The sequence below is a fragment of the Rhinolophus sinicus genome, chromosome 14, assembly GCF_057876585.1.
Source record: "Rhinolophus sinicus isolate RSI-liver-muscle chromosome 14, RSI-T2T, whole genome shotgun sequence".
NCBI lineage: Eukaryota > Metazoa > Chordata > Mammalia > Chiroptera > Rhinolophidae > Rhinolophus > Rhinolophus sinicus.
The window spans coordinates 12,896,162-12,913,021 of record NC_142514.1 but is presented as its reverse complement, the minus strand read 5'-3'; the positions used below and the strand labels follow the sequence as shown (position 1 = coordinate 12,913,021).

Here is a 16,860-nt window from a genome sequence, read left to right as displayed (position 1 = left end):
GACGCCTTTTCTTCTGAGAGTTACAAAGCACCTGTAGAGTAACACTGGCGCCTTCCTCTGAGTCCGCAGAAAAGTGGGGGCATTAATTAGAGATTCCCGCATATATAAGAGCAGAGTGGGATTGAGGATTGACCTGTGCCTGTGTTGGAGGTCGTGAGAAGCCTGTTTTTAGCTGTGGATGCCCTCTGCTCTCACATGGCGTGGCCATCATGCTCCTTTCAACTTCAAGGCCAAGGGGCCTCCCTGTAGAAGTGACTCTCTGGAAGGTTGGGGGCTAGGAAAGGCCCCATTTAGGAACTGACAGCCTGCTCTCCCCCCAGACTGCCCTAGTGAGCTTTGCCACCACTGGGGAGAAGACGGTGGCTGCAGTCATGACCTGTCGGAATGAAGCGGTGAGTGCTGAGAGTAACAGCATTTGGGGGTTTCCTTCCTCATGTCTCCAGGAGCCCCGGGAACCAGAAGTTGGGCACACTTTCTCGGTCACTTTGAACCCAGGGGGTTGGGGGCTGTGGAGAAGTATGTTCTCACTTCATCTGCAGAGTTTTGTGCACACCTCCTGGGTCCCCAGGAATGGGCCCCTCACTTCCATCCATCTGGGACCGGTGTGCATTGTGTAGGCTCTGTGGACGGGAATGAGAAATGAGGTTTGCCTTCTCCCAAGTGCTGAGAAGCTAGATACAGGAGTTAAAGCTTCATTTTGGTCACTGGGAAGTGACCCTTAGGTTCACTTTTCTCCTGTCCTTCTCTTTTCCCTAGCAGAAACCTAGCAGTTCTGAAGACGGGTCAATGGGGAGCTTTTCGGAGAAGTGGAGTCCACAGGTAGGGTGTGGCATTGGGCAGTGTGCCAGATCTAGAGACACAGGAGGTCACCCGTGAAGTTGGGGGAGCAGCTTAGGCTGTGCGCAGGTCTCCTAGAATTTCCTGTCTCAGATGGGCTTTCCTAAGTTCTGTAAGTGATTTTTCTCTTGGTCCTTTTTAGTTGGGAGATTGGCAAGTAGAATTACTAGAATCTGTTCTTAACCAAGGTCTCCTCTGGGCCTCAATTTCCCCATTTCTTTTGTGGTCCTGGCTGGTTTTGTTGAGGGGTAATCTGTGCAGTGGCACTGAGACAGAGTGTGGGACCCCGGCTGGAGCCACAGGTTTCTGCTGTGGCTTCCATCTCGTCAGCTTTTCCGAAGGGGTCTGTGATTTCCCTGCTTACGCTTGTCCCTCTCTTTGGCAAGTCTCTGCCACACTGTACAGGCTTCCTTCTAAAACAAGCAGAGTGGCTGTCATTTTATTTATTTACTCAGGTATCTGATTTCTGCCTTAGGAATTAGCTTTCTTTTCTCTCTTATTTTTCTTTGCACATATTTCCTTTTCGGGCCTGTGTCCTTCTCTAGGGTGTTTGCCCCCCAGTTCTTGGACTTCCTTTGGGGGACTTTGTTTGGGGCGACCCCTCTAGTTGACCCATGCCGTCTGTATCCCTAGGACTCACTGGCTTGCTTCAACCAGACCTACGTCATTAACCTCTACTTGGTGGAGACAGGTCGGCGGCTACTCGACACCACAATCACCTTTAGCCTGGAACAAAACGGCACTCGGCCTGAGCGGGTGAGGGGGACCCTTCAACAGGGGGCGCCCTTTCCCCAGGGCCAGGCCACAGCCACGGGGCCTGATTAGCGCTGTCTGGATGTGGGTTCTAGTTCTTCCTGAGCCACTGACTTGTCATAAACCCCTGTGAATAACAGGAAAAGCAGGTACCATTTATGCCAACTTGTCACTGCACCAGGCACCATGCTAAGCTTTCACTTCCGCACTAATTGATTGAACCCTTTCCACAGTCTTGTGAGGTGCTTATTACTGCCCTCGTTTTATAAGCGAGAAAACTGTCTAGTGGGGTTCAGGGTCCTTTCAGAGGCACAGAGCTGGTGAGCAGTCCCTCAGCCCGCAGCCTGCACTCCTAGTCGCTGTCCAGCATCGCCTTTGTCACACGTAGTTGTGCTCCCCAGCCTGTCTGGGCTGTGACTCCTTTATTTCTGAAATGGGGAGTCCATTCCTTGCCTCCTGCTTGTTTTGTGGGGTGTGATTGGCGCGTAGTGAATCATGGTACCTGAGAAACACTCAGGTTCCTCCATGGAGAGGTCTGAGCTCAAGCCTAGCACCGTTGTGTTGACTCCTAAAAATACATGTCATCGTGTTGGAGTCCAGGCTCTATCTCTGTTGTTTAGACATCAGGCAATGCCACGACCTGGACCACTCCTGAGGTTTTGAACCTTGGGGTCTGATGCTCTGAGAGGCGCTTGAATTCTCACTGACTGCAGTGGCCTTGACTGTTTGGCTTGTAGATGTATATCCAGGTGTTTTTGAAGAAGGACGACTCTGTGGGCTACCGGGCCTTGGTCCACACAGAGGATCATCTGCTCCTGTTCCTGCAGCAGCTGGGTGAGCGGACCCCATGCAACCCAGTGCTCCCCACCTGCTCCTGAGTTCCAATCAAACTTTATTTGGGGCTGTGGACAGGCCTTGGGAAAGATTCAAGTGGAGTGTGCCCTGAATACTCTTTCTAGAGCATGTGTCCCCTGCTTTTGAATAATTCTTTAGCATTCTAGGGTGGGATAGAGAACTTGCCTCACTTGGCCTGTTGAACCCAGCCCCTTGCTCTGCCATTTCTCTTTTTCACGCAAGAGCTGCAGGGATCCCTGAGCCACCAGGGAGAGTCTCTTTGGGAGATGAGGGAGGCGGGCCTAGCTTTGTGACCGTGGTTTCTGTAGCAGGGAAGGTGGTGTTGTGGAGCCGTGAGGAGTCCCTGGCAGAGGTGGTGTGCCTAGAAATGGTGGACCTCCCCCTGACGGGGGCACAGGCTGAGCTGGAAGGAGAATTTGGCAAGAAAGCAGGTATGAATGCAAGAGGTGGGGACCGGAGAGTTGCTGGAAGGGGTGCTCTGGGAAGGGGTCTGTTAGTTGCACCACAGGCGACACTGCCTCACGGCATCCCCGGCTTCCGGGTGCGGCCATTTTGCCAGTCTCATTTGAACGAGCTCTGTGACCAATTTCCAGTGCTTTTTAGCCATGCGGTTTATGTACCATTCTTTTCTCTGAATGGAGTGACCTGGGACTCCCTGTAGGGAAAGGTCCTGAGAAAAAATCATCTTAGTACAGTAGTAGCTACCGGTGTCTGAGAACCTAAAATTTCAGGCACTGTACACCCATGGTCCCCAGAGCAACAGCCAAACCTTTCTAGAGAGACATGACTGGGGCCGGCCGCAGTCCCAACCCCCGGGAAGGGCTTGGCTCCCTCCACTCTGATGCACTCCTGCCTCTCACCTCTCTCCCCTCCATCCATTCATCTCGCCAGCCAACAGATACTTACCGAGGGCCTACTCTGGGCCAGGCACCCTGCTAGGCATTGCGGATTTTCTTAAGCCAAGCATTAATGTGACTTTACTGTTTATTTTTGCCGCCTTTATCCAGCGATTCAAGGTAAAATGTGCTTCCTGCTGCCTTGTTGCTCGTTGCCTGCCCACGTGACTAGCTTTTGGTTAACTATGTTTTTCCTGATGTGCATCAACAAGGTACACACCGTGTGTGCGTGGACTGCTGGGGCTGTGCTTGGTCTGCTTGCCTCTCACTTCTCTTCCGTGAGCTGAGGTTGATGGAAAATAGACTAAGCAAAGGCACTCCTCCTTTTCCATGAGCACTTCCTGTGTACCCCGCACTGTGCCAAACCCTGCATGTACATCATGTGGTGTCATCTTGCAAGAGCCCAGTCACTGGGTTACATGCCATTTTATAGATGAACCAGAGGCCAGAAGGTCAAGTACACTTCCCCGGGTCACTCAGCTAGTCAGCAGTGGAGCTGGGACTTTTAATCCAGGTCTGCCAGACTCCAGAGGCCATGCTCTTTACTCTTTACCATGCTGCCTTGCTTCAGTGACTAGCTCTACTTAGGGAGGAGATTTGAGAGTGGCGGCCTCCTTGACGTGAGTCGGGGAGAGTGAATGATAGCCCTGGGAGTTGGGTGCGCGTTGGTCTGTTGGGTGCTAGTGAAACAGTTGGCAGAGTAGGAACGAAGCAGTGGGAATGGATATACTGTTCATGACACACATCCATCTGCACCCCTGGACCCCACACCCCTTCCTCTTCTGGTTTAGTCCTGGCACCCAGAAGCCTTCCTCTGGCCTCTCTGGATGTGGGGCTGTGGTGGAGACACTCACAGCATGGCTGCATCCTGCATGGCTGCTCCCTGACCTCTTAGTCTCCTACTCCAAGGTTCTAGGCAGGTGAAGTCCTAAGAGCTAGGTAAGTAGGTTGTGGAAGTTGCTGCGTGTCTGTACCTGAGTGAGACTGTTGGCACCCCGTGGGCATGCAGCCCGGGGTGTGGCTGACTTGAACGCTCCACAGCAGAGGGAGCGACCCCTCATTAGGAAAAGCTGGAAACGCCTCGTCTGACGGGGAGGGAGCCTCAGCTGCAGTACCTTTCCCTTGATACCAGATGGCTTGCTGGGGATGTTCCTGAAACGCCTCTCGTCCCAGCTCATCCTGCTGCAGGCGTGGACTTCCCACCTTTGGAAAATGTTTTACGATGCCCGGAAGCCCCGAAGTCAGATTAAGAATGAGATCAACATTGACACCCTGGCCCGAGATGAATTCAACCTCCAGAAGATGATGGTGATGGTGACAGCCTCAGGCAAGGTGAGAGGGGATTAAGCGCCAGGTACCAAACCTTTTCAGGTGCCAGGAGTGGTAGGGGAGAGGGCCCGTTCTAATTTTCACGGATAGAATCAGTTCTTAGGTTTGTCTTTCTAGGAGTGAGCCAGTTGTTTGTTTATCTTGCAGCTTTTTGGCATTGAGAGCAGCTCTGGCACCATCCTGTGGAAACAGTATCTCCCCAATGTCCAGCCAGACTCCTCCTTTAAACTGATGGTCCAGAGAACCACCGCTCACTTCCCCCACCCCCCACAGTGCACCCTGCTTGTAAAGGACAAGGTGAGGCCACCTCGGATCGGAGCCAAAGTGGTGTGGCTTTTTGGTGTTTCATAATTTAAATTTATCCTAGGCCTTTGGAATTCTGTGAGAGTTAAAGATGGGTGTATTCAGGGGTTAGAGCTCTGTTTCTTCCAGTTTTTGGCCTGAGAGGAAAAACCATCCAGGACTGATGTGGAATTGACTGAAACGCGGGTGGGATTCACCAGATCCGTAGTAAGCCAGCACACCATCTTCCCAAACACGGACGCTGTTAGTAGCTGAGCAGCTGTTTTCTCGCCTCTAGATGAGGCAGAGCAGGACATAAAGTTATTTCTAACTCTCCCTGACCGAATTAGATGGATTTTTGTGGGTTCATTCTGGTACTGTTAGAAAGGGGGCTTGGGAGACATTCTCCTGGAATGGCTGCCCTGGGGTTGCTGAATTGGTTCTTGACTGTTATTGGCTCCTCGGCTGCCCAGTTCTTGCTTAGCCTTGGCGTCAAGAGGAAGTTTGACTGTTTTTCCTTTTGACACATTAGCCTCAGGGCTCATTCGCCTTCAACCAAGACAATTTTCCACAAAGAGGGCAGAGACTTTCCAGCTTTCCCCCTTGGATTTGCATTCTTTGCATGTTGGTGAGGCTGACACTCTGTCCATTTCAGGAGACAGGAATGAGTTCTCTCTATGTCTTCAATCCCATTTTTGGGAAGTGGAGTCAGGTGGCTCCCCCGGTGCTGAAGCGCCCCATCTTGCAGTCTCTGCTTCTCCCCATCATGGATCAAGACTATGCCAAGGTTCTTCTGTTGGTAGATGATGAGTACAAGGTATGACCCCTTCAGAGTGGCTGGAGAACATCCGCGTGAAGTCGGGTGTGGGGGAGGGAGGTCAGACAGTAGCCTGTGGACCAGAGATGGGAGCCGTTTGCCGTCAGCGCATGTTTGGGCGTGAAGGGCATCTCTAAGCGACTTGGTTACTCTTTCTGCGCTTGTGGAAACTTAGGGTCTCAACAGAACTAAGTTTAAGCCCTAACTGAGTTCAGTAGACTTTAATTCTTTTAAGATTTGCTGTTTTATTATTATTTTTTTAAGTTTCAGGTGTACAAAACAATGTAATAGTTAGACATTTATACCCCTCACAAAGCGATAACTCCCCTCCCCCCCCAATCTACTATCACTTACCCCTTTGGTATCATATACAGCTGTTCAATTCCATTGACTATTCCCTGTGCTATTCTCCACATGCTGTGACTGTATGTACATATGTATATAATCATAGTTGACATTCCATGTTATTCAGCTTCAGCTTCGGCTGTACAGCGCAGTGGTCAGACAGCTACGTGATTCATGAAGTGGTCTCCCTAATAAGCCATGCTGTTTTAGTCTTAAGGTTCTCTTTGGTGGGAAATAGTAATGAGCATTGAGAAACGGCTTAGACGTTCCTAACCTTTTCCATGAACTCTTTTCTTGGGCTTTCTGGGGTTTTCAAGGTCACAGCTTTCCCAGCCACTCGGAATGTCTTGCGACAGCTACATGAGCTGGCCCCTTCCATCTTCTTCTATTTGGTGGATGCAGAACAGGGGCGGCTGTGTGGATATCGACTTCGAAAGGTAGGGTAGGGGGCATCCTGGCGGCACCCTTTGTAGGAGGGATGTGGGTGTCCCCTGGTTATTTAGCTAAGGGAATTATACCATTCATTTATCGTGTATTTAGATCGGCATAGTCCTAATGTCTGATTCAAAGTCATTTTCATATTTCCTGTGCAGTTACTACATGGCAGGCATGATTCTAGGTGCTATGGAAAAAGCACTGAACAATAGACAAAGAATGTTCCATGCACCTTTCATTCCACATTCCTTTTCTATATTCCTCTTTGGAGAGGGTGGGAGGCAGGAATGGGGGTTAAGTAATAGTACTTTCTATATGAAGGTGATGTTATTAACCAACTCTTGATAGAATGTATGCTTTGAATTTTATTTCTAGAAATGGGGTTGATTTGCTCTGATCCTGACATATTTGAGTCCAATTCTTGCACACAGTGCTGCACACAGGCTCTGAAATCTAGCTCGGAGGCTCACAGGGCGTGGTCTCGGTCTCGTTAGCAGAGCTGCGTGAGGAGTGGTTTGGGCGTGTCCTCACCAGGTGGCCCTTCCATCCTCAAGGGCCTCTGCAAAGGCCCTGTAGTATAGAGGCTGAGAGCTTGGACCGAGCTGCCTGCGTGAAACCTCGCTTCCTCACTTACTAACTTCATGATCTTGGGCATATGACTGCTCTGGCCCCCTGTTGTCTCATCTGTGAAAGAAGATGATCACAATACCAACCTCATAGGGTTACGATGAGGATCTGGGGAGTTCATACATGCAAATCACATCATGCCTGCCACACGGTGAATGCCATCTACGTGTTACCTGTTGTTTTAAGAATGCATTGCCCTTTCTGACATTTTGTAACAGCCAACCTTTACCATAAACAGCATAGGAAATGTCTACCCAGAAAATACATTCTTTACCCTCATGAGTGAAAAAAAATTGTCCTTCCAAGTTGATAAAAAGGAGACCCTGAAAGAGACAGTTCTTTGTGGATAGAGGGGAATGAACTGGAGTGTGGGTGGCATGAGTCAGTGGAGTCCTGAGGATGTCATCGGAGTACGCGATGGCCAAGGGCAGACAAATGAGGCAGAGCACACGTGGGGACTAGGCCACGGGTGTCTGACAGTCTGAGCTCCGAGTGAGTTTACTGGTGACCTTCCCCTCTGGGGGTGTTTTAGTGCCTTCTAATGTTTTCACAGGAGCCCGTGGCAATGAAGCCTTGTTTGTTCTTAATAAAAAGTTTTATTTAAAAAACATTTAAATAATACATGAATCCATTCTCATTATAAAAGATTAAATTGATACACAAGTGCACAAGCAAAATGTGAACGAACGCTTTCAGTCCCATTGCCAGCTGCCTCCCCAGATGGACCACCTGTCAGGAGCTGGCGGCACGTCTCCCCACTATCCTTTCTGCATATTTACAATATTGTATGAATAGCTGTACGGACACACATACGTGTGTTTCATAGGTAGTTTTTCTTAGTGGAATGTAATTGACCTGTATTATTGATAGGAAATTTGCTTTTAGGAATTTCTACGTCATTATTTTGTTCAACCCAATTTTTATTAAAGTATGATACTGAAAAAAAGTCAAACACCTGAGGTCATGGCTCAGAGACCCTCAAAAAAGGAACCTCTGTGGACACAGCAGTCAGATCAGGAAGCAGAACGGCACCAGCACCCTAGGAGGCCCGTGTGCCGCTTTCTAGTCACTACCCCGTCGCCCCCCCTTTCCCCCCGGCTCCATGTAATTCCACAGTATGGATGTATAATAACGTATTTAACCATAAAGCTTTGCTATGTTTCCTTGGACTGTAAAGAATACTTCCTGTAATACTTTGAGGTCCCTGCCAGCTCAGTAATTCACTGCTGGCCCAGTGTACAGGAATGTGATACTCTTTTTTGGATATTTTCTTCTCACATACACAGTGGGATACTATTGAATGGTCCTCTGTTTTCTTACTGGCTGTAGTAATCTTTCTTAATGAAACTGAGAGTTCCAGAACTTCCTCCCAAACTAGATCCTTGTTGTTTTTCTAGGAGCTCTGATGTCTGTTTCTTACGGCACAGGCCCCAGACAATGAACTGTGGGACGAGTCTACGTACAGCAGTCTCAGGTCTAGGGGTACCCTCCTGATGACAAGTGCCGGCTCTTTTCCCTCGCTCTAGGATCTCACCACTGAACTCAGCTGGGAGTTGACCATTCCCCCAGAAGTACAGCGCATCGTCAAGGTGACCGGGAAGCGCAGCAGCGAGCACGTGCACTCCCAGGGCCGCGTGATGGGGGACCGCAGCGTGCTCTACAAGGTACAGCACAGCCGGGGCTGAAATCCCAGCTCCAGCATTTGGTGGGTCTGTGACCTTCAGCGAGTCACTCAACCGCTTTGAGCCTTAGTTTATTGTCTGTGAAATGGGCATACTATGCCCCCGTCCTAGGGTATTTGTGCTGATCACATGAGGTACTCGGCTTAGCTTAGTGCCTGGCTCACGCCACTAGCCAGCAGATGTTAGCTGTTGTTGTTATTAGTGGTAGCCCTGATACAGCTTTCTGGGGCTAACCTCAGTTGATCCATCAGAAACTCCTCTGTGATCGAGCACTCTAGTTAGTGGTAAAGGGAGGGAGATGGAGAGGTAACCAGTGGGCCACAGAACTGTCTGTCCTATGAAAGCGTGGAGTCATTGGAGCAGTGGACATTAATGACACCCTGGGGCACAGCAGAAACTGAGTTAGAGGGGGAGACGGAATAGAACAGGGTCACGCGACCAAGGAACTCTCCGGGGAAGCAGCTTCACCAGGCGTGAGGCAGAGCGCGAGCCTCCCGTTGGACTGTCCAGGTTCCGGCGTGGCTCTGCCTCAGACTAGCTGTTTGTTGTGGGTACTTTCTCAGGCTTCTGAAACTGCTGTTTCCACCAGCGTAGTGGGGATAGGTGCATCTCCGTCATAGGATTGTTTTGAAGATGAATGGTCGTGTGTAATGTGATTACCGTGGGGCCTGCCACACCTGTAAATGACTGTTCGTGCTGTCGACCTGCAGTCTTTCTCGTGGATCCCTTCCGTGTGGCCGTAGTCGGTTTTAATTGTTCAAACGACCAAAATAATACAAAGTCTAGAGCACATTTTGACTTGTACTGGAAAAAATATTCACTGTGTAATTTTATCTGTACAAGGTAAGATTTACTAGAGTACTTGTGTTTTCGTATGTCGAAAGATTAGTAGTCAGGAGTAGGGCTTTTAGATTCATATTCATTATGCAAATTTTTAAGGGTAGTCTTTTTTAAAATAAACTTTTTTGGGCGGCTTAATTTTAGATTTACAGAAAAGCTGCAAAGATAGTACATAGCATCCCATATACCCCTTTTCTAGTTCCCCCCAGGGGACCACGGGGCATCTGTCTAAGACACCAACATTGGTGCACGACTATTCACTAAGGTTCAGTCTTCATTTGGGTCCCACCAGCTTTTCCATTAATGTCCTTTTCTGTCCCAGGATCCCCACCGCATTTAGCTGTCAGGTCTCTTCAGTTTCCTATGGTCTTTGACTGTTTTTTAGTCTTACCTTGTTTTCATGACCTTGATTGTTTTGAAGAGTACTCGGGTGTTGTGTAGAATGTCTCTCAATTTTGGCTTGTCTGATATCTTTCTCGTGGCCAGACTGTGGTTATAGGTTTTGCAGAAGGAATACCACAGAGGTGAAGTAGCAAAAAAAAATTTTTTTTTTTTTGAGTGCCACCTGGATGCCAGTCAGTCTTTTAGACACTGGGATATATCAGTGAACAAAACAGACAAAATTTCCTGTCCTCATGAGGCTTTCATTGTATTTAGGAGAGGCCAATAAAGAAAATAGGTAAATTATATAGCATATTAGAGGGTGACCAGTTCTACATAAAAATGCAAAGCTGAGAGGAGGGGAAGGGAGTGGATTGGAGAGGATACAAATTAAAATGGGGTGATTAAGGAGTGTCCCACTGAGAAAGCGACACTTAAGTGAAACTTGAAGGAGGAAGTGAGTCATGATATTTGGGGGAAGAGCCTTCCAGACGGGGAAGCCAGAGCATTCCTGCAATGTTCCAGAAACAGCAAGGAGGATAGTATGACTAGAACAGAGTCAGTGAGGAGGAGAGTCTGGGTTGCTGAGGTCAGAGAGGTGACAGGGCCAGATCATAGGCCATCACTCTGGCCTTTGAGTGAGATAAAGAGCCATGGGGAAGTTTTGAGCAGAGAAGTGACAAAAACGACTGACGTTTAAGAGGCTCACTTGGCCTGCTGTGTTGAGACTAGGCTGTCGCGGGCCACGGAGCAGAGCAGGAAGACAGTCAGGCTAGTGTAGTCGTCCAGGTGAGATGATGGCTTAAACTGGGTTGGGTGGGGTGGTAAGGTGTCTGATTCTGGATACTTCTGAAGGTAGAGCCAATGGGATATGTGGATGGGTAGGGTGTTTGTGTGTGTTAGAAAGGAGTCAGGGTCCGATGACCCATCAGAAAAGGGTCTGGTGACTCAGAGGTTCCAGGTCTGAGACACTGACACGGGAGGTTTGAGGGGAGCAGGTTTTCGCAGGGGCAGAAGTTCAGTGTTCAGTGTTTAGCAGGAGTTCAGTGTGGGGCTCGTCAAGTTTGAGGTGAGACATCTAAGAAGAGATACTGAGCTGGCAGCCTGTTTGTCCATCTGGAGTTCAGCGAGAGGTCTGTCTTGGACGAGTAAAGTTGCTCCTTGCCAGCACCCAGAGATGGTGTGAAGGCCGTGAGATTGGCTGAGGTCACCACAAGAGATCAGGCACATGGGGACAATCCTGCAGGACAGACTGAGAAGGCGTGGCCAGGAAGGCAGAAGGAACGCCAGGGAGCTGGTGTCCTGGACGCCAAGTGGAGAAAGTGTCCCCGGAAGGGAGTGAGCCCCTGGGTCACGTGGTACCAGTAGGTCAATTCAGGTAAGAACTGAGACTCATCGTTGATTCAGTGATAGGGAGGACGCTGGTGGAGAGAAAGCGCGACGGGCAGTGTCCTTAGGTCGGTCGGGGGGCACCCCGGGGCTGTATCTCAAGTTACCATGTGCTGTGTCTGTGAGTGGAGAGAGTTGCTTAAGTACTTGAGACATTTCACCTATGAAGTGCGGGTAATAGCTACTGTGCAAGGTGGTTTGTGGGATTCAGTGAAACGGTGTCAGGGAGCGCCCGGCCTGGCAGCCGGCACCCAGCAGACAGCACACGCATGCAGTGGTGACAACTCTGAACAGGCAGCTCTTCTGCCCAGAAACCCACTTCCCCCACCAGGCCTGACTGCCCAGGGCTCACGATGTGCCCTTGTGGTTCTGAGGGAGCTCTTCCCCCTCCTGCCCAGAGCCTGAACCCCAACCTGCTGGCCGTGGTGACAGAGAGCACAGACGGACACCACGAGCGTACCTTCATCGGCATCTTCCTCGTGGACGGCGTCACGGGGCGAATCATCCACTCCTCCACGCAGCGGAAAGCCAAGGGGCCCGTCCACATCGTGCACTCCGAGAACTGGGTGGTGGTGAGAGCTCGCTCGGGACGTGGCAGCGCAGGAGAAGTGGCTGGTCTCCCTGCAGCTGAGGTCCCTTCCCTGCCTCTGGTTCCAGAAACCAGCTGCTGCTTTGTGTTTTCAGAGGACCCCAGACACCTGGATGGCAGCAGGGAGTGTGGGTTGGGGGTTAGGCTCAGGAAGCAGGATGCCTGGGTTTGTTTGCAGCACCTCCATTCCCGACTGTAAACCTTGAATTCGTCATTTAAGCTGTGTTGCATCGTTTGTGAAATGTGGGTAGTGACAGCCACCTTGAGGCTCGCTTGGAACAATGCCTGGCACGTAGTAAGCGCTCACATGTTAGCTATTATTATTCTGACTTCCAAGAACCATGAGACGAATTATTTTTCTTGCGGTAAACTTTGGGTAACCGAGAGAAAAACACTGTGAAAGCCGGTCAACTTGTTAGCGAGGAAGAAATCCGGGGTGCGGGGTGGTTCCTTTCCATCCTCGGCATGTAGCTAATGGGAAAGGTGCCTCCTAAAATTCCCCGGTCCAGCGGGCCCAGCAGCTAAGCCCCGGCTGCCCCTCTGCCCTCTGCAGTACCAGTACTGGAATACCAAGGCCCGGCGCAATGAATTCACCGTGCTGGAGCTCTACGAGGGCACCGAGCAGTACAATGCCACCGCTTTCAGCTCCCTGGACCGCCCCCAGCTGCCCCAGGTCCTCCAGCAGTCCTACATCTTCCCCTCCTCCATCAGTGCCATGGAAGCTACCATCACCGAGCGGGGCATCACCAGCCGGCACCTGCTTAGTGAGTGACTGGGAAGGGCCTCTGGGGCAGCCGGGTTCCCTTAGGCAGCCGCACAGAACGACAGAGTTGGGCATGCGCTGCTGGCAGGGCCACGTTTGACCCCCGTAAAGGAAGGTCAGCAAGGGGGCTTTACATCAGCAGCAAAAGGCCTGGGGTTTGGCTTTGCCACCATGATAGATGACACATCTCTCAGTTCTCATTTCTGATGAACCACTTCCCTTCTCTGTTCTGCATTTTCACCACGCTCAGAACCTGAGCCCTGATGATGGCTCACAGATGGCTGTGCTGATTGATGCTCCAGAATCTGGCCTGGGTTAGGGTCTCATCCTCTTAAGTCCAAGCCCAGGACGTAGTGATGGTGCGACAAGCTGCTCTGTCTAGTTGATTTTACCAAAGATGTTGGGACTCTGAGCTTTGCTAGGCACTCGGCACCAGTTTTATTCTGAAACGAGGACAGCCCTCTCGGCTGATTCCCAAGTCCAAGCCCCACCATTCCTGACTCCAGCAGGCTCTCCTGCCCTCTGGCCCTCCCTGGCCTCGTGCAGCAGAGCACGGCTCGTGTTTGGCTAATGGAACGAGCCTCGCTTGGTCGGGGCAGGTCGTATTAGAGGGAAAGAAGAGGGATGAAGAGCTCTAAGTGGCCTGCCGTGCTCTTCTCTCATTACTACCCGTTTCTTGGTTCTAGAACTTTATTTTCTGAAGTCCCAGGATATGTGAGGGAACCAGTCAGTATCTTCAAAAGTGGGAACCTCCCTTCAGATGCATGTGTATTAATTGGATTATCGCTTTTGGCCACTTAAGGGAGCCTCACTGACCTATTTTTTGGTTTTAAACCCAATTTAAAATTTCTGTGATAAAGATGTTTTGGGAACGAGCCTCTTCTGGGATTGGCTTAGTGTGAATGTTCCCTTGATTTCCTTCTGTGCAGTTGGGCTGCCTTCCGGAGCAATTCTGTCCCTTCCTAAGGCCCTGCTGGATCCCCGCCGTCCTGAGATCCCAACAGAACAAAGCAGGTGAGACCCTCGTGGGCAGTATGAAGGCTCTGACCGTCAGGAACTTAACCTATTGGCTGAGTCGGGTCCTTAGTCCGCCACGGGCTGCCCTGTGCTCGCAGGCAGGGGTAGAGCCATGAACAAGTCTGACAGATACGTCTGCCCTCCCCGAGTCGGCATTCTGCTGGGGGAATGGACAGTAACTAAGAGAAACTGTTAGGTGCTCATAAATCCTGAGGAGAAAAACGTGGAAAAGGGTCAGGGGCCATGAAGGTTTGGGGGAAGGGCGTGTGCGTGGTTGGGCTTTGAGAGGGTGGCCTGGGAAAACCCCTCTGGAATGGTGACCTTTGAGTAAAGACCGGAAGGAGGTAAGGAGCTAGCCTGGGGAAATCTGAAGAACTTTCCAGCAGAGGGACTAGCCAGTGCAGATGCCCTGAGATCATGTCTGGTGAGCTAGAGGACGGGCGAGAGGCTAGAGGGGCTGGAGAATGTGATGGGGACGCTGGGAAATGTGGTCGGGGACATGATGTGCTGGGTTGTGTGGGGAAGCCAATAGCTTGTCATTGTCAGTATTAATTTTGGTGATTCCAGTCATCATCTCCGCATATTTTCTCACCTCCATCCCGAATCCTCTTCCCTCCGGAGCGTGAGGTCTGTGAGCAGCACGAGGAGGCAGTAGGTCTGCCTTTGCACACGCGGGGAAAGGAGTATGGTTTGGAGGTTGCGAGAGAGCGCGAGAGAGCAGAGGGCGGAGGGCGAAGCCTGGGAAAAGACACGGGATGATGAAAGGGCTTTAAGAGGAGCGTAGACAGAGGCACTCGGGAGTAAAGCGCAGGAATTAGCCCAGTGGCCCAATGGTTTGGTTTTAAAATGGTCCTGACTGTCCTTCCCGGGTGTGAAATACTGGATGTCTGTGTGTTATTTGTTTTTAGCTTTAGAACAAGGTAGGAATTCAGATCTCAGTCTTCGTCTCCACACAGCTTGCTTTCTTGCAGCCTTCCTAACGTTTAGCTGCTACATTTTTAACTACCTAGAGCAAGTAAACTTTGAAGGAAGATCTGAGGCTAGATGTGTGGCCTGGAAACCTCCCAGGACTCTGCAAGGGCAGCCAAGGGATCCGCTTACAGCAATTCTGAATGCTGGTCCCGGCTGATGTTTTGCAGAGAGGAGAACCTAATCCCGTATTCTCCAGATGTACAGATACACGCGGAGCGATTCGTCAACTATAACCAGACAGTTTCTCGAATGCGAGGTATCTACACCGCTCCCTCAGGCCTGGAATCCACTTGTTTGGTGAGTAGAGCCCACAGCCACCCTGCATGACAGCTGCTCTTGGTTTCACCCTTGGGAAGACAGCCGAGGATTCCATTTCCTCTCCTACCTGAGTGTGGGGTTGCGCGGGTCACCGGCTGCCCTTCTTACGCATTTCTCGTCCCCTCTACCTTCCAGGTTGTGGCGTACGGTCTGGACATTTACCAAACTCGAGTCTACCCGTCCAAACAGTTCGATGTCCTGAAGGACGACTACGACTACGTGTTAATCAGCAGTGTCCTCTTTGGCCTGGTTTTTGCCACCATGATCACTAAGAGACTGGCACAGGTCAAACTCCTGAATCGTGCCTGGCGGTAAAGGCCTGGGACGCACTGCGGGCCAGCAGAGCACCGAGGGGAGTGAGGCTCAGCGAAGGAGCTCCAGCTGCGGTCCCCAGGGCGCCGGGGGATGGTGTTGGGCACTCAGCTCAGTTACGACCCGAGAGGATGAAGATGGGCATGTGGGGTGCAGCATCGTCAGTGGGTGGAGGCTGAACTCACTCTGTCGGCTGAGAATCTGAGCATCTTGATGGACTTTCCTCTGAAGTCCAAAGGCCGTTGCCCTGTTTCCTTTCTTTGCCCATCTCTGAATGTTGTGGGGTTTTTTTTTTGTTCTTTGTTTTTTAATAAGAGCTCTAAAGTATTTTTCTCTTTTCTGAGGCCTGTTTAAATTGACTTTGGTTTGCCTTTTTCCCCAGGTTTAGCTCAAAATCCTTCTGTTTCCCTGCTTCTTGCTTCAGTCGGAAGGGAACTCTTACTGACAACTCCACCTTACAGGTGCATTTGCTGGTTTGCATTAGGGAGAAAGAAGATCCAGCCTCATAGCGTCTCTCCAAAGTAACTCCGGGTTGTGGAATCTCTGTTTGGTGTCAGACTTATGTTAACTAAGCCTCTAGTTTCATGCTCTCATTGTTTCAGTTTATCAAAAGCCAAGCGTGTAAATAGCATTTTGGTTTGTGGTCACTGCCCATGCTTTTTACCTAAGGTGTGTCCGAGTGGAGGCCTGTTTAATACTACTGAATTGTCTGAACCTTGAAGAGATTTCGAGGAGAGAGAATGGGCCCATTCCACAGTACCTCATAATCTCATTTCACTCAGAGGCTGGTCTAGCCAGCTCATAACCTAGTTAGAGAAAGTCATCTGGTTTAGGACCTCATTATTTATTTTTAGCTTGAGATATAAATTAACGTGTGGGTCACTAGATTTCTCTTAAAAGATTTTAAATCTTACAGATCTTTAAGAAATGGAGGACAGGTCGGGGTAGGAAATTGGCATCTTGTGGACTGGCTGGGCTGTTTGTTGTCTTGTCTGCTATGTATGAAAGATGTCCTAAACATTTTTCCTCGTCCATGATTTTGGGAATGATGGGGTTTTTCTTTACTGTGAAGAATGATGTGTACAGAGTAGAGCCTCTCGTGCTGTGGGGGGAGAGGTAGACTCAAGTGTCTGAAAAAGGGCGTGACGAATGACACGAATGTTGAAGTCCTTTTTTCTGCTTTAGGAACCTCACTTGGAGGCTACTTTTGCAGTACAGGGGACAAAAAGCAGTGCAGAAACGGTTTTTTAAAAAACGGCATTTTTTTTAAATCTTTCTGTGGTTGTATGCTGATGGTAGATGATGGCAGAGAAAGAAGAAAAATGCTCATTTTACTTTAGTAATAAAATTACGAAATTGATTTTAATGAACGAACGTACGTCTATGGATCTCCAGAATAAACAGGCATCTGTTCATCCTGA

The 16,860-nt window shown here is 50.1% G+C and overlaps 1 protein-coding gene across 7 annotated transcripts in view; it reads left to right on the top strand.

Annotated features, from left to right (window-relative positions):
* Positions 1–16,860, top strand: part of EMC1 (ER membrane protein complex subunit 1) — a 24,787-nt gene extending 7,927 nt beyond the window's left edge. Inside the window, exons 9-24 of one of the 7 annotated variants that reach the window (XM_088790267.1) lie at positions 321–392; positions 757–819; positions 1,471–1,593; positions 2,328–2,424; positions 2,757–2,876; positions 3,453–3,461; positions 4,474–4,673; positions 4,818–4,967; positions 5,608–5,769; positions 6,432–6,551; positions 8,703–8,840; positions 11,867–12,040; positions 12,611–12,821; positions 13,750–13,834; positions 14,977–15,106; positions 15,263–16,860. In XM_088790267.1, the coding sequence (XP_088646393.1) occupies positions 321–392; positions 757–819; positions 1,471–1,593; positions 2,328–2,424; positions 2,757–2,876; positions 3,453–3,461; positions 4,474–4,673; positions 4,818–4,967; positions 5,608–5,769; positions 6,432–6,551; positions 8,703–8,840; positions 11,867–12,040; positions 12,611–12,821; positions 13,750–13,834; positions 14,977–15,106; positions 15,263–15,442 (2,034 nt within the window). In that variant the 3' untranslated portion in view covers positions 15,443–16,860. Of the gene's footprint in view, positions 1–320; positions 393–756; positions 820–1,470; positions 1,594–2,327; positions 2,425–2,753; positions 2,877–3,452; positions 3,462–4,473; positions 4,674–4,817; positions 4,968–5,607; positions 5,770–6,431; positions 6,552–8,702; positions 8,841–11,866; positions 12,041–12,610; positions 12,822–13,749; positions 13,835–14,976; positions 15,107–15,262 lie in introns of all 7 variants that reach the window. The other 6 variants (XM_088790265.1, XM_088790266.1, XM_088790270.1 and 3 more) reach the window with 6 other exon arrangements.